General features: G+C 42.5%; 1 protein-coding gene across 2 annotated transcripts in view; it reads right to left on the minus strand.

Moving 5' to 3' along the window:
* Window positions 1–10,204: 10,204 nt before the first annotated feature.
* Window positions 10,205–17,064, minus strand: part of GAS7 (growth arrest specific 7) — a 93,938-nt gene continuing 87,078 nt past the window's right edge. For both annotated transcript variants that reach the window (XM_033961063.1, XM_033961062.1), the window contains exon 10: window positions 10,205–15,114. In XM_033961063.1, the coding sequence (XP_033816954.1) occupies window positions 14,995–15,114 (120 nt within the window). In that variant the 3' untranslated portion in view covers window positions 10,205–14,994. The remainder of the gene's footprint in view (window positions 15,115–17,064) is intronic.

Here is a 17,064-nt window from a genome sequence, read left to right on the forward strand (position 1 = left end):
AGGACCCACGGCCACAAGAGGGCATCTGCTGAAAATCAGGGGCGGGAAATTTCATGGCAACCGCAGGAAGTATTTCTTCATCGAAAGGATGGTTGATCATTGGAATGATCTTCCACTGCAGGTAATTGAGGCCAGCAGCATGCCAGAAAAAATGGGATAGGCATGTGGGATCTCTTAGGGGAAGAAGTTAGGGGGGTGGGTCATTAGAGTGGGCAGACTTGATGGGCTGTGGCCCTTTTCTGCCGTCATTTTCTATGTTTCTATTGGCTGCAGTATCTGGGGATAACCTGGGGAAGAGGAATGGCTGTCAGCAGAGACGGTTTCCCTGTGTTTTCCAGAAGCAGACAAGCATATTTAAATTAAGAAAGTATGGATTAAGTTTCTGAGAAGAGGAAAAATTAGTGTACTTGTATTGCAAAGCCAGTCAGGGACAGGGATTAAAAAGGAACCATAATCAAATTCCAAGTGGTAACTGATTTTGAATATTCAGTAGAGAGAACCAATTGGAGAAAACCTTGAAAACACAATAAAGCTATTCTTTTACTAGCAACCTCTGGGTGTTTGGCTGTATTACTGCAAGTTCCAGCCTTGGCCATAAAACACATTACCACACAGGGCTATACTCGTATAGCTGTCAATTGTTCCTCTTATGTACAGTTGAATGTCTGCCACATATTCTCTCTCAGGTACCTGCCATTTACAAACTCGGCAGCACTCCTTTCAGTCTCTTTGTTAGAATTTTTGCAAAAATGTTTTATATCACAATTAAGAAGTCCTATTGGTCTAAAACTTCCATCATGGTTGACGTCCCAACCATAGTTGGCTTCCCAGCTTTATGGATGACTACCACATTTTCTTTACAGGTGGTTCTCTTGTAGTATCCTGATAAATGCTTCCATCAGCACCTCTGAAATATTAGGGCTAAAAAAGCAGATATTCAGGGGCACTTAACTGGACAGTGCAGCTGAATATCTCTTGTATCCATTCAAGCCAAAATCAGCTAGTTTGTGGGCACTCCAGGGACAGAGTTGGGGTGGAGTGGAAGCCTAGCTGGTTATCAGAGATTTTCAGTCTGTCCTAACTTTATGTGATGGAAAGTCAACTGGCCACCGGTCTGAATACTGGCCAGTGCCCAGTTAACTTCCGGGTCATAGCATGAAGTGCTACCATCCCCCTCCCTCCCTCCCTCCCTTACACTCCCTCCTGGAACATCCAGAACCACCCCTTCTGATCTCCTCCCACCTCCTAATATTGAGAAAGATCCATCCTTCTGTTGCCAGCTCTCCTCTCCCACCCACCCCCGAAGCAAAGCAAGACCTCTTTGCTGGATTCCCCTCTCTTCCCCATCCCCTAAAACAGCAATCCCCCACCCCCGATAGTTGCAGATTTACTTGCCTATTTCCCTGATGGTCCAGTGGGGAAATGGGCAGGAGCAATACTACTTCTCATTGTGGGTGTCTCCCTAAAATGGGCCGTGACCTCTAGCAAAGCAGATAGACCAAAAATACATCAGGGACAGTAATAATGCATGCATACAGAAAGCAGTGACAACTTTCCTCACACACACCCCTTCCTAGCACACAATTTGTCATTAATGACACATATAAGGATAACATCTCTGTACAGTTTATTTTATATGTTCTTAAAATAAGCATCTCAGAGAATACGCATCAAAGGTATAATATTGGAAAAATACATAAAATTTAATTTTATTAAAATGCTTTTCTATTAATACAGAAGAATTATATAGCCAATGCCATCAACATTCAAACATTTTAAAACATTTAATTCTTAAATTTATTTTAGATATAGAAACACAGTTTTCTTAGAAAATACAATCATATTACAGCTTTCACAAGAAAATCAAGATTTAAAAGGTGCTACATAGAAAGAAATCATAGCATATCACCTAGACAGCCCTAATTACTGCTGGGAGAAAGGAGATACAGGATAATAATCTTACCATTTCATCTTATTCTATAAATCTGGAATATTAGCAAAATTTACAGAAATGAAAGACATAAGCAACTCTGTTGTTATCGGGAACCACAGCTTTTTGATATGGCTTTAAGAGACTCGTCAGGTCAGCTTTGCAAACATTCTTTTGGGGGGAGGAAAATTCTATAAATGGGGCTCATAATTCAGTGCTAGAAAAACTTGGCACTAAGTACAATTCTATAAAAAGTGTGCATCCTTTATAGAATCGCACATAGCGCTAATTCCCACTTCTAACTTTAGGCACCAGACTTATGCCTGCTGAAGCATGTTATAAATGCTGGTGCCCAGGTTAGATGCACTGAGGCCATATTTTGAAACAACGCAAGTAACTTTTGGGAATGCCCTGACATTCCTGTGCCCATGCCCCCTTTTGAGTTCCATGCTAGTAGGTGCTATGCCCTAAAGAATAGCACCAATCAATAATACCACGCTTTGGAAACCAGCCACCTGAATCCTAACTTGATCCTCAGATGCGCCACTCCACGTTCAAACTATTTCATTACGAGGCAGTGATAGTTTAAAAAGCTTTTTCTCCGTGGATCAGTAAATAAATTTGAGGGGTGACGTCAACACGTTCAGTACGTCCCTCTCAGCTGATTCTTTACGTGAGGTATAAAAGGGGTGTTTACCAAACCGCCTCCATCTTTATCTACTTAAAAGTGTGGTCAAGCCAATCTGGACATTTTGGCGACGGCGTGGGCCGAGGACCTGCAGTGTACCTTAACAGCCCAGCAGCTACAGCGGGTATTGAAGAACATTCAAAGGGTGTCTCCTAACATAACCCATTGGGAAATGCAATTGAAGATTGTTCTGAGACTTTATATTCCACCGGAACGTGCTGCCCGGATGGGAATTACGACATCTCATTCCTGCCCGAAATGCAGCCATGCTCACGCTTCTTTGAGCCATATGTTTTGGGCATGCCCCAAAATTCAACAGTTCTGGAGTCACCTGGGACGCTATGTTACGTTGCTTTGGGGGAGGCGTTGGCTCCCACAACCGAGAGCGCTATTTGGTTTTTATAACATAGCCACGGCCAAACCCAGGGGAATGTCAGCTTTTATCACCAGAGTGCTTTTACTGGGGAAGAAAACTATCCTTATTAACTGGCTTTCGCCGGATCCTCCGACCTATGCACAATGGAGATCCCTGATGATAATTCATGCCACGCTGGAGCGGAGACTGGTGGGTGACTTGGAGCATGGCCCGGGTCGTAGATTTTGTCAGACTTGGGAATACTTTTGGCAGGACCTTACACCCCGAGCTCGCAGTAGACTTTTGAACCTTTAAGGTTATCTCTCAACTTTTGGCATGGTTTTGGACTCCCGGGATGGGGAGGGGTGGGGGGAGGGGGGAAATGTTTGTACTGTTACTTCTGATTGATGCTCTTTCTTGTTCTTGCCTATTATACTTGAAATAATAAAAAAGCATTTGAATATAAAAAAAAAAAAAAAAAGTGTGGTCAAGATTGATGGTGTTTCACTACTAGGTAGGATAAAACTGAATGACCAAGCATACAAATTTATTTAATTGTTTTCATGCATGAATGTTTCATATTTGACTGTGTGCCCTGTTAATGCAGCTGTGTTTCTGTTCAGGGACCCAGCCTTGAAAAAGCATTTGTCGCGAAACATGTCGGTGAGAACAGTCCCTACCAGTGAACACAACACCAAAGCTAAGTCTTATGATTAAGAAATAAATTATATATTTATTAAAGTATTTAAAACTATTATTAATAGATTGAATTTAAAAAATATAAATATAACATAAGAACATAAGCATTGCCTCTGCCGGGTCATGCCCAGCAATCCGCTCCTGCGGCGGCCTCCCCCAGGTCCATGACCTGTAAGTGATCTTTTACTTAAAACATTATTCCCTAACCGTTAAATATCCTGTATAGTAACCCTCTAACTATACCCTTCAATCCCCTTTTCCTTCAGGAAATCATCTAATCCCATTTTGAAACCCATAATCGTACTCTGCCCTACCACCTCCTCTGGAAGCGCATTCCAGGCGTCTACCACCCTCTGAGTGAAGAACTTCCTAGCATTTGCTCTGAATCTCTCTCCTTTCAATTTTTCTGAATGCCCTCTTGTTTTTGTTGCCCCCGCTAGTCTGAAGAATCTGTCCCTCTCTACTTTCTCCGTACCCTTCATGATCTTATAAGTTTCTATCATGTCCCCTCTAAGTCTCCGCATTTCTAGGGAAAAGAGCCACAGGGAAGATTTTGCACATCAAGCTTAACGTAATGAAATAGTTATGAACGTGGAGTGGTGTATCTGAGGATCAAGTTAGCATTCAGGTGGCTGGTTTCCAAAGAGGAACGAGCTCTGGTGGAGGTTTTATAGAATAGCACACCACCAGATGCGCACGCAAATCTTAATAAGTGTCAACTAACTTCCAAAATTGGTTGTTAGCACCAAATTACTGATAGTTAAGGGCTAATTACTCAATTAATTAGCAAGCCCAAATCTGGGCACCATATATAGAATCCAGGGGATATTGTCTGTAACACAGGTCCTGACACCTGCTACTAGGCCTGTGTCAGTGCCAGTGGCAAGGATTCAAACCATAATCCAGCACTTTTTAGCCAGCCGGGAATGGCTCCTGGCTGGCTAATAATGCTAAGCTGGCTACTTTTTGAGCTTTTGCCAGGTACTAGTGACCTGGATTGGCCACTGTGAGGATGGACTACTGGGCTAGATGGACCATTGGTCTGACCCAGTAAGGCTATTCTTATGTAAATGCCAATATTCAGATGCAGATAGCCACTATCTCCTGCTGAATAGCCCTGCCATTGGCTATGTCACGTGACATAGCTGTTCAGAGCCAATATTCATTGGCTGACCAGGGAAATCCAGTGGCCAAATAGACCCGCCTGAATAGCAGTTCTATCTTTGTCCAATCAGCTGATGAATACCGGCTTGCTGGCTGTGTCTACCATGGCTGAACTTAGACCAGAAATTTAGTGCCATGGCCAGAAACAGCCATGATATCAAATTTCTGGGTACACCGCCAACTCCATCCATAGGTCACCCTTGCTGACTTTTACAAAGCTACGGTAGAGGTTTTTACCATGGGCCGGCGAGGTAAATGCTCCAATGCTCAAAGAATTCCTATGAGCGTCGGAGTATTTACCTCACTGGCCCAAGGTAGAAACCTCTACAGCGGCTTTGTAAAAGGAGCACTCTTATTTGTAAAATGTCTTGGGATGATTTTCAAAAGATTTGTTTAAGTAACTTTGGGAGAAAAAGAAAAAAAATTGGACGTGAAGATAAGCATATAAAAAGTACAAGGAATCCAAACCAGTTACCTAAACTAATCTTGCCTTTTGAACTTCCCACCCCATAAGGTAGTTCAATTTTGACCAGACAAAATGCATGGGGTCCTTTTATTAACATGTGTTAGATTTTGCTTAACACAGAAAATTAAGGGACGGTAGCTGTAAATCTAATGGACATGTGACCAGCACTTTCCGTTGCAGGTTTTGTGTGAAAATTTGCTTTTAACATGTGATAATCAGGTGTAGTAAGCCCAGAGGCACTTAGGCCCCGATTCAGAAAATGGTGCCTAAAAGTTAGGCGTTGAGTAGTGCGGTGCTAAGAGTGATTCTGTAAAATGTAGGCGCACTTTATAGAATCATATCTAAAGTGGGATTAAACAATGCTTGCCATGCTATCTTCTACCGTACTATGTTTGAGAGGGTGTCAGGTCAAAAGCGCGCTGCGACAAAGGCGCGCCAAGACAATTGAGCGCAGCACGGAGGCGCACGCCACTCTAAATTACTGTTTTTAGTGCTACAACAGGGGGGCGTGGGGGGAACCCCCCCACTTTACCTAATAGACATCGCGCCGCTTTGTGGGGGCGTTGTATGGGGTGTGGGGGGGTTGTAACCCCCCACATTTTACTGAAAACTTAACTTTTTCTCTGTTTTTAGGGAAAAAGTTCAGTTTACAGTAAAATGTGGAGGGTTACAACCCCCCAAACCCCCCATAACGCCGGCGCGATGTCTATTAAGTAAACTGGGGGGGTTCCCCAACAAAAACCCCCGTCGGAGCCCCTAAAAACTGTAATTTTGTGCGGCGCGCACCTCCGCGCTGCGCACAATTGTCAGCGCGCGCTTTTGTCTTTCGCGCCGTTGTCTATGAACCGTTTGAGAGTGTGGCACAGGGTTTAGAGTTGCAGCACCAGCATCCCGAGGTTGGTGGGTTCAAACCCACATTGCTCCTTATGACCCTGGGCAAATCACTTAATCCCCCCCCCCCTTTGTCCCAGATACATTAGACAGATTGTGAGCCCACCGGGAGATAAAGGGAAAAATGCTTGAGTACCTGAATAAATCCAGGTAAACCGTTCTGAGCTCCCCTGGGAGAACGATATAGAAAACTGAATAAATAAACTACCCCATCCTTTTATGAAGCTGCGTTAGCGTTTTTTTATAGCCAGCGTCAGAACTTTTACTTGGAGATAAAAAATGCTAACTGGGCTTCATAAAAGGGGGGGGGGAGGGGTAAATAAATAAACGGGAGGGGTCCTAACCTTAGGCATAACCTATTTATGCTAGGGTTTTCTTGGCTTAAATGAGTGCTATCTACCGGTTCCCAAGTCCAAAACAGGCACCTGCATGAGAAACGTACCTATGAACTGCCCTCTAACCATGCCTACTTTTTGGTAGGCATCTACCAAGTTAGGCGCCTACCATCCAATTAACTGCAATTAATGTTAATTATGCATTGTTAATTGCCAATTATTGGCACTGATTAAGCCTTTTAAATATCCCCTCCTTTTACTAAGCTGAGGTAGAGGTTTCTACTTCGGCCTGGGGTGCTAAATGCTCCAATGCTGCTCCGATGCTCATAAGAATTCTATGAGCATCAGAGCATTTAGTACTCCGGGCTGGAGGAGGGTAAGATAGGTGTCTCGATGAGCAAGGCCTGCTGATCTAGGCACTTAACTTCTTCATTCTCAGGCTTAGGCATCCCCACCAGCAAAGATAGGATTTAATGCCACAGGGGGTGGGAGGGGAAGAGATGAGAGGAAATTAATGGCTTCTCTCAGTTCATCCCAACTTTCCTCCCCCCCTCCCCCCACCAAAGAAATGAACTTTTGCATACACCTTTGATCCTGGTCAACATTAAGTAGATGATATATCCAAGTAACTTTGACCAGACGTGCTCCACTGAATCTCACCTTCCTTGAATTTCATAAAAAATGAAAGGGAGAAAATGAAAAATGCTAAATTGAATTACAACAGTTTCATGAATGCCAAATAAGTTCCTCATAGTAATTAGATGCCCATCCAGCAACTGTCCCTCCAAGCTTCCATTAAATATTGGGTAACTTGTCATAACTTTGTGGCAGATTAGAATGTTTTCTACGGCACGAGACAGCAATTAGGATTTACAGTTACCTGTGTTACTTCGTGCAACATCTTTACCTGTAATGAGTATGCAATAAGCACCACAGAATACTTGGACACCATGCTTTATATACAGATGCTGTGGTCCTTATTTCAGACTCTGCTAGAAATGAGGTTAGTCTCTGCTTGTTCCATGTGCTAGTTTAGACATGACAGCAAGTTTTGACATTTATAAGGACTCTGACCCAAGTCACAAAGATCTGCATTGCACACAAAACATCAGATTTAAGCATACGGTAACATTGAATATTCAGTTACATATAGTCTGACTCTTAAAAAATAACAAACCACTTTCTTCCAATATATTCTTAAAACAAAAGTCTTTTGTAAAGAAGCCTGAGCTTGGTGTTTAGTTTAGCTTCATAAAACAGCCCAGTAACTAAGAAAATTTTAGGTAAAAATAAGATTGCATTGTAGTATGTTAAACTAAACCAACTCAGAGTGCCTAGAACAGGGGTGCCCAATAGGTCGATCGCGATCGACCGGTAGCTCGCCAAGGCAAAGTGAGTCGATCATCCAGGACTCACTTTGCCTTGGCGATCTATCGGGCCGATCTATCTTCCTTTCCCCGACATCAATTCTGCCGTCGGAGAGGAAGTTTGGGCCAGCCAATCACTGCCTGGATGGGCGGAACTTCCTCTCCGATGGCAGAATTGACGTCGGGGAGAGGAATATTGATCGGCCCGAAGCAGAGAGAGCATGGGGCGGCGGCGGCGTTATCCATTGGTGGCGTTTGGGTCCTGTTCCCCGATGGCAGCGGCAGTGGAAGTGGCTTGGGGAAGGGCAGGGAGAAAGAAAGAAAGGGGGCAGGCAGGGAAACAGAAGGAAAGAAGAGAAACAGAAAAAAAGAAAGGGGGCATGAAGAGAGAAAGAAAGAAAGATCAGGGAGAGAGGAAGAAAAAGTTGGGGGAGGGAATGAGGTGTGGAGGAGAGGAAGCATAGAGGCTGAAAGAAAGATTGGATGCACAGTCAGAAGAAGAAAGTGCAACCAGAGACTCATGAAATCACCAGACAAGGTAGGAAAAATGATTTTATTTTAAATTTAGTGATCAAAATGTGTCTGAATTTATATCTGCTGTCTATATTTTACAATATGGTCCCCTTTTACTAAACCGCAATAGTGGTTTTTAGCGCAGGGAGCCTAAGAGCGTCGAGAGCAGCGCTGGGCATTCAGCGCAGCTCCCTGCGCTAAAAACTGCTATTGTGGTTTAGTAAAAAGGGAGGGGGGGTGGGTTTTGTCTATTTTTGTATGGTTGTTACTGAGGTGACAGTGCATAGAGTCATCTGCTTTGACCTGTTTGAAAAAACCCCAGAATAGGAATGATAATTAACAATTCTATGCGTACAGTGTGCGTTGTGTTTTTTTAAAATTTTATTGTTGGTAGATCATTTTGACTTGGTCATTTTAAAAGTAGCTCGCGAGTCAAAAAAGTGTGGGCACCCCTGGCCTAGAATGTCCTGGGAATTCTGTATTCTGATCAGAACCCAAGCCACTTATCTTAGTTACCTGATATAAATGTTGAATGACTAGGGCCATCTCTCTTTCAGCTTTCATTATTTCAATAATGCACCACCCTATTTAAGAAGAAATATTGCTGAGTTAAGACAAAGCAGGGAGGTTGAGCCAAAAGAAAGAACTGGGCTTCAATTGTAAGGCAGAAAAATGCCAATTAATGTCTGGAAGTTGGTCACAGGAAATAAATTTATGTATAAATGCAGCAATAGTGGTAGCCAGGATAAGAGTTATATGTACAGGGTTGGCAAATAAGGCACTGGTTCAGGGAGCCAAACGGCTGCCTCACTGGAGCACCCCTTTATAGCAGTGAAAACATATTTCTCTGCGCCTACAGCTGTGGGTTGGTTTGTTTGTTTTTTTGCTGTATTACCTCTACCTCAGGGGTAGGGAACTCCGGTCCTCGAGAGTCGTATTCCAGTCGGGTTTTCAGGATTTCCCCAATGAATATGCATGAGATCTATTTGCATGCACTGCTTTCAATGCATATTCATTGGGGAAATCCTGAAAACCCAACTGGAATACGGCTCTCGAGGACAGGAGTTCCCTATCCCTGCTCTACCTGAAGCTATACATGCCATCTAGACCAGTGGTTCCCAACCCTGTCCTGGAGGACCACCAGGCCAATCGTGTTTTCAGGATAGTCCTAATGAATATGCATGGAGCTGATTTGCATGCCTGGCACCTCCATTATATGCAAATCTCTCTCGTGCATATTCATTAGGGCTATCCTGAAAACCCGGCTGGCCTTGTGGTCCTCCAGGACAGGGTTGGGAACCACTGATCTAGACCATTGAGGTCTTCTGCACATAACCCCCCCTTTTACAAACCGTAGCATTGTTTTTAGCGCTGGCCACGACAGTTAACAGCTCCGACACTCATAGAATTCCCATGAACATTGGAGCTGTTACCGCTGCGGCCAGTGCTAAAAACTGCATTACAGTTATGTAAAGGGGGGGAGGGGATAGTTTGTTATTTCTACCTCTGCTAAGGCCAGTCTAGAATCAACCCGTGAAATAGTCATTTTTGGTTGGCGCTGGATTTAAGGGATAAGCTCCCAATTTCTTTAAAAGAGGAGCTTTCCTATAAGAAATTTAGATTGTTTTTTAAGCTGCATTTATTTACCTATGCTTTTGGGCTCCAGCCCAGGGTTTTGCATTGAGATCAGTGGAACAAGTTTAATTGTGGATTTTGCCTGTTTATATGTATTTTGGGTTTTTTTATTTGGTTGTGTGGAGCTGATGAGTATGCTTATCTTTCTGATGTCTGTCTGAACTATTAACTTTCCTATTTGGAATTTTTTGTCTGCATTCTAGTTGATTTTTCATGTAAGCAGAGTAAACCTATTTTATTAGGTTTGATGGTATAGCAAGTTTTTAATGAACCATAAATCATTCATTCACAGCAGGAGAGGAGCTTTAAGCCAAGGTCCACACCTATAGGGTTATCCAGTAACATTCTTCCTAGCCATTACATTACGTTTTTTTTATTCCTCCAATACCTTGCGGTTCTAGGCGGATTACAAAAGGATGAGATTCTGGTCATATCTAGAAGATTACAGAGAAGTTATTGGTTGGACCATTTACAGTCTGGTGATGGAGTAAGGTTATTGGTTGTATTAGTAGTTTGTCTTGACATATTTCTTAAATAACCTGTTTTTTATTTCCCTCCTGAAGGTTTTGTAGTTTGGCACTGAGATCAGTAGATTGGAGACGTGGCTGTCTAGTTTCGCTGCATGCGTGGTGAGTAGTCCGTCATGCATTTTTTTACGCTGAATTCTTTTGATTGGGGGGGGGGGGGGTGAAGGGTGTCTTGAGTTTTCCTTAGTCTGGAAGAGTTGTTCCGAGTTAGGCAAGTGTTCAGGTAGGATGGTCCATTGCTATGTAAGGTTTTGTAGAGCATGCAGTAGAATTTAAAAAGTATTCGTGCTTGTACAAGTAGCCAGTGTGTGTCTTGGTAGGCGGCGGTGATGTGGTCGTACTTCTTCAGTGAGTAGATCAGTCTGAGGGCTGTGTTTTGCACTGTTTGCAATTGCTTTATCATAGTGGTGGGACAGGGTAGGTATTTAATATTGCAGTATAGTAAGCCTAGTATTAGTGTTTGGACCAAAAGTCTGAACTGTGTTCTATCGAAGAATTTGTGGATTTGTCTTAGGTTACGCATGACTACGAAGGTTTTATGGACTGTTTTATTGATATGTAGTTACATGGTACAGCCTCTGTCTATTGTCACCCCTAGTAGTTTAAGGTGGAGTTGTATGGAGTATGAGATGGAGTTTATTTCAAGGTCTGTTATGGTAGGGGCTCTGTCATTTTCAAGAAGGAGGAACTTTGTTTTGTCTAGGTTTATCTTTAGTTTGTGGTTTTTCATTCAATGATTTACTGTTTCTAGTGTTTTGTGTAGTGCATTTATTGTTGTGGGGGTCGGTTGATCGATGGGAAGGAGGAAGATGATGTCGTCTGCTAGCTCTAGTATGTTATGTTTAGGTGGTCTAAGCAGGTGCCAAGTGAGGTGACGAATAGATTGAAGAATGTTGGGGATAGTGGGGATCCTTGGGGCACATCGCAGGGGTTGTACCAGGATTCTGATTTTTCTTTGTTTGTTTTTACCTTGTAGTGTCTGGATTGTAGGAATCCTTGGAACCATATGTGTACCCTGCCTGTGATTCCTAGTGTCTCCAATATTTGTAGTAGTATGTTGTGATCAACCAGATCAAATGCTGCGGTGAGGTCTAGTTGTATAATTAGCATTTTTTTTGCCTTTGCTGTTGCTGGGCTGTGTCCAGGAGAAAGCCTAGTAGTATCTCTGTGCTGTAGTTGGTCCTGAAGCCTGATTGGGAGGGGTGGAGTATGTTGTGGAGTTCTAAGTAGTCCATGAGAAGTTTTGCCACTAGGCCTTCCATAAGCTTGATGTATAAAGGTATTTAGGCTATAGATCAGTTGCTCCCTTTGGGTCTTTCAAGATAGGGGTGATGATGATTTCACTGAGATCCTCTGGGAAAAGGCCTTCAGTGAACATGGACTGTACCCACTGCATGAGGTGGGTGCAGAATTTCAGGCTTAAGGTATGGGGGACAGTAGTTGAGGTTACATGCTGCATGGCTGTATTTATTGTATAGTTTATTTATGTTAGACCATTGTATTTTTGGGAAGTCGGACCAGGTTCTATTTGCTGTGCATGATTCTTTCTCGGGGGGGGGGGGGGTGGAAGAGTAACCTCGTCCAGGTGGGTTGGGGTTCTAGTGAAGGTCTCCCTAGCTATTGCGATTTGTTTCTAAAGAATTTTGCTAGTTGAGAGGCAGATGGAGAGGTGGCATTGTTAGTAGCCAGATAGGGTTTGGTGTCTGTGAGTTCTTTAAGTAATTTGAATAATTTTTTGGTATCTTGGATTTCTAAGCCTTTTTGGTTTGTGTAGAGTGCGGCTCTGATGTCAGGAGAAATTACTGCATTTCCTTTAAGGCTCCATCTTAGGGGGGAAGTTATCATATTTGCATATAAGGAAAAATGACTCCCTAGTAGTAGCATGAGACTGCTGCTAGGGGCGCCATTTTGAATCCAGCTGTCAGCTAAGGGAAGAGCAATTGGGGATCATTCTTGCCCAATTTCTAGTGGACCACTAGGGATACAACTGTTACATCCCTTCGGGGGTTGGATCAGTGGAATTGGGGGATATGAATCAGGAGTTGATTAGGGGGTAGATGATTGGATTGGGGGCTTGATCGGAGGGGGGGGAAGCTCTGATCGTCCCTTTAAGCTCCGGCTGAAAGCATTGGGCTGTGGATTTGAGGCCTGATGCTCCAGGCAAGGTAAAAACAACCTTAACTTTTGGCTGGCATTATTTTACTGTGATTTCTGAGCATAACACAACTTGCAATATACAGCTGGTGCACACCACAAGTCAGGTTATCGTTTTACACAGTAATGAGCTATTTATATGCATTTTCATGTTTTGTATCTCATTCCTATATAACCCATGGTGACTTAAATATTGTTGCAGTAAGTTAAGTCAAGTTGTGTTAGGTTTCTCTAAGTTGCATTTAGGGGCAAATAATGCAGTTTAATAACTTCACCCTTTAATGTCCTTACCTTACGTACAAACGTAGTCTAGGGTGAAAAACACTAAGTGCTGGTGTCAGTCCTGAACACAGAGCACATTTATGGATGAGAGAACACTCTGTTGTAGTAACAGCCTATGAGAGAATTGCTCAGTGTGATGACACCAGGTAACAGAGCTGCTCAGCGAGCTTAACACTGCACGCTTATTCTGCATCATACCTCGATCACACTGCAGCTGCTGAACTGCCAGCCACATAATTAGTAAATTTTAAAAATCAAATTTTGATGAATTGTATTAAGTCCAAGACATAGAGCTGTTTTTCATTCATTTTACATCCAAAATGGCCTGTTTGCCTTCTTCTGGTTTTCTTGTAGAAAGAGCTGTAGACACAATGCATCTCTGGTTTAATTTCATCCAACCTGTTTGCAGCATTCACAAGATCCATCTCCAGACTTGTGTCTTGTAGGGGCTCAGTCTGAAACTTCCTTTACCCTAGGGTTACCAGACATCCGTATTTCCTCAGACATGTCCTCCTTTTGAGGACATGTCTGGGGGTCCGGACGGCTTTTCAGGGTTTCAGGGTTTTGAAAAGAAATGGCATCGGGAGGGAGCATGCGTGGATCCAACGCGGTGATATCATGTCACAACTGCACATGTGCGGATGCCTTCTTGACCGACGAACAGGCAGCAGAGGCGGAGCTGGGGCAGGGATGGGTGGAACTGGGCGGGGCTGAGGGGGCGGGTCTAGGGTTCCAGATTTTACTAATGTAAAATCTGGTAACCCTACTTTACCCTTCACCCCTACTGTTTCTGTTTGGGGCACAATTTGTTCCCCCTGTCCCTACTTTCACAATCTCATCTGCCACTCTAGGACACCCTCTGTCCCCGTTCTTTCAATGTCACAGTCTTGCCAGCCCTGGGTTTTATCCTTTCCTGATCCCACTGTAAAGTATTACATATATGATTTGCATCTTCTTTCTGCAAAGTTATGTCCTGATTCTGTATATGGTGCCAAAGAAATCAGCACCTACTAGAATGGCACTTAGCGCGACTGCACAAAGCACACATACCTTTTATAGACTGGCTGTTAACCCCTGTGTGCATCACATAACTTAGGCGCACACATTTAGGCCACCTAAACCCAGGCCTTAATGCCAGCGCTTAAGTTGTGCCTGGAGTGGAGGTATCTTATTACAATGTGAATAACTTTTAGGATCACTTGACGATCCGCCCTCTTTTCAGATTTGTGCACTGCAACTGAAGCACACTTTATAAAGAATCGTGCTTTTTGAATTGTGTGTGTAACTTTTAATTTATGCCGATTAGCATTAATTGCGAGATATTAATTGCCAATTATTGGTGCCAGTTAGGCCAATTAAATCAATTAAGTTGTGTGTGCACATCGGCTACGCGTACCGATCTACATGCACAACCTTAGGTGCCATATACAGAATTTGGGGGTATACATAGATTTCTTCTTCTTGATTTCAAAAGTATTGTTCTACCCATAAATCTTTATGTGTAGGACAATACTTTTGAAATCTAGAACAAGAATGCACCCTGCCTGCGACTCTGAGATATTCAGCCTGCTTCCGGACTTCAGGCTATGGGCCTATGTCCTGTTCTGATACTGTTGGCCCCACTGTAACTTTGGCACTGACCATGGTGCCTGAAGATCTCAAACATGTCTGTCCTTACCTGGAATCTATACTTTTGCCCCTTCTTCTCATTCAGATCCAAACCCTTTTCCTTCCTTTCCATTGACCCAAAACAATCTCACACTTCCTGTACAAATACACAATGTAATTTTTGTTTTACCTAGCAAATATGTCTCTAAGAATTCCCATGCAGCCCAATAAGCATACTGTAGTCTCAAGACCCCCTGCACCAGCAGGTGAAAGGATAGTTTTGTTGACAGAAAATGTTTCTCTTGCATGGCTCTCACTGATCATAAAAAGATCCTCACCCTTGGATGAATACTAGGGTATACTGAGAACCAGCAGTCAGTCTATACAGGTATCTCCATATCCACAGGCCTGGTATCTCCAGTCTTGTGATCCTTTACCCATAATTCTCTGTCTTTAGCAGGATCCACCTTCTGAAGCAACTGATCCACCGGCTCTACCGTCTAGAACAGAAAAAGATGTTAAGAAAGAACATACCATGTCTACGTATTGCCACAGGATAATACAATTAATATTTTGGACTTTTCTGGCATATGTGAAGGGACATCACTATCTTCTCTTATCGCTCCTTATATTCCTCCCCAGGAACTCCATCCATTGGGTAAGTCTCTCTTACCTGTACCCTTCTGCTCTACTACCAACTCCTGACTCCATCCCTTCTATCTTGTTGCACCAAATACCTAGAACAGTCTGTCTGAGTCAGTACTGTCAAGCTCTATCCCTGGCAGTATTCAAATCTAAGCTAAAACATTTTTCGAAGTTGCTTTTAACTCCTAACTCCCATTCACCTGTAAAGTACCCATGTCTGTTTTATCATTCCCTCTGTGAGTAATTCCCTAACCCCTACTTGTCCTGTTTTTTTGTTTTAATTAGGTTGTAAGCTCTATTGAGCAGGGATTGTCTCTTACATGTTTAATATACAGTGCTGTGTAAGTCTAGCAGCGCTATGGAAATGAGTAATAATAGTAACTACAGCCCTGTAATTCAGTAGGAAGAATCCTAGCAGTTCCAAAATCTCAAACAATTTATCCAGCAGCATTCTCATTTGCACCAGCCCCTCTAATGGTCAAGCCACATCCCCCCAAAGATATAGTGCTTGCACACACCCCCTACAACTCTCCACTAACAAACACTGCAGAGAGATTTCAATACTTTCGCCCACCTCTTCAGTTAGCATCTGACCTAGGTACTTTTTATCATAGGGATGACAGACTTCATTGCAGATTACACTTTCATTGATGTGAAAAGCAGGGAACACTGCAGCAAAATAAAGATGCTGGCAAGGTGCTTGTTGGGTAATTTATGGTCCTCATATGATGTTAATTTAATAAATAAAATGTAATGAATTTAGTAGAGAATTTTGGCAGGGCTGTAGAATTGAGAGCAATTTTTGGAGGAGTAAGAGCTGGTAATAATGTACTCCAGCTTCAAAATAAGAAACATACGACATTATAATGTATTGTTTATTGAAAGCTTCTATACCGCTACCAATGACTGGGGAGTCAATTCAGAGCGGTTTAAATGAGCTTCTGCAATGGTGTTACACTACACGTGCTTCTAGGATAGTGGTATAATAGAGTTAGCACGCTTCTGTGATGATTTTGAGACAGATCAATACAGTTTTTACATTTATCATTTTATATTCATATATATATTTTGTTTTGGTTCTTTGTCTAAATAATAATAATAATAACTTTATTTTTGTATACCGCATTACCATGGAAGTTCTATGCGGTTAATAGATGAAGAGACTGTACATTACAGCGAAGTTACACATTTTTATTTATTTATTTTTTTGGGCATAGCTACATTTACATTTTCGGCGACGCTACATTTACGGTGAAGTTATTTTTCAGGTCGGTTACAATTGCAGAGAAGTTACATTTGCTGTAAGTTGCATATATATATAGCGGAGTTCATACAGTAGTGTTATAGACTGCGGAGTTCGATAAAGCAGAGCAGAGGCATTTAGTAAGGGAAGTAAAGAAGAAGGGGTGATTAGTTGGATAGGGTGATCCATTTTGTTAAGCCATTAGGTGGCTGACAGGATTGGAGGAGTCGAGAGTCTGAGGTAAGTCAAGGCCCGAGGAGGAGGCAAGGAAGAAGGGGGGAGAAGTTAGAGGAATTTATCAAAAAGGTAGGTTTTGATTGACTTCCTGAACATTTGGTAGGGGGGGGGGAATTGGAGATGAGTGTTGTAAGTTCAAGTTGATTAATTTTTGATATCCTGCAAATAATGTAACGGCTAAGCAACTCACATAAAATATAAGTACAAATATTTAAAAAATAAAAAACATTAAAACAACAAAATATTTTGTGGTCTATTAGTCCTAATTTTGTACATAAAGAAATATTCTATGTTTCTGTAATTAATCAAATTTCTCTTAGATTTA

The sequence above is a fragment of the Geotrypetes seraphini genome, chromosome 10, assembly GCF_902459505.1.
Source record: "Geotrypetes seraphini chromosome 10, aGeoSer1.1, whole genome shotgun sequence".
NCBI classification, from domain to species: Eukaryota; Metazoa; Chordata; class Amphibia; order Gymnophiona; family Dermophiidae; genus Geotrypetes; species Geotrypetes seraphini.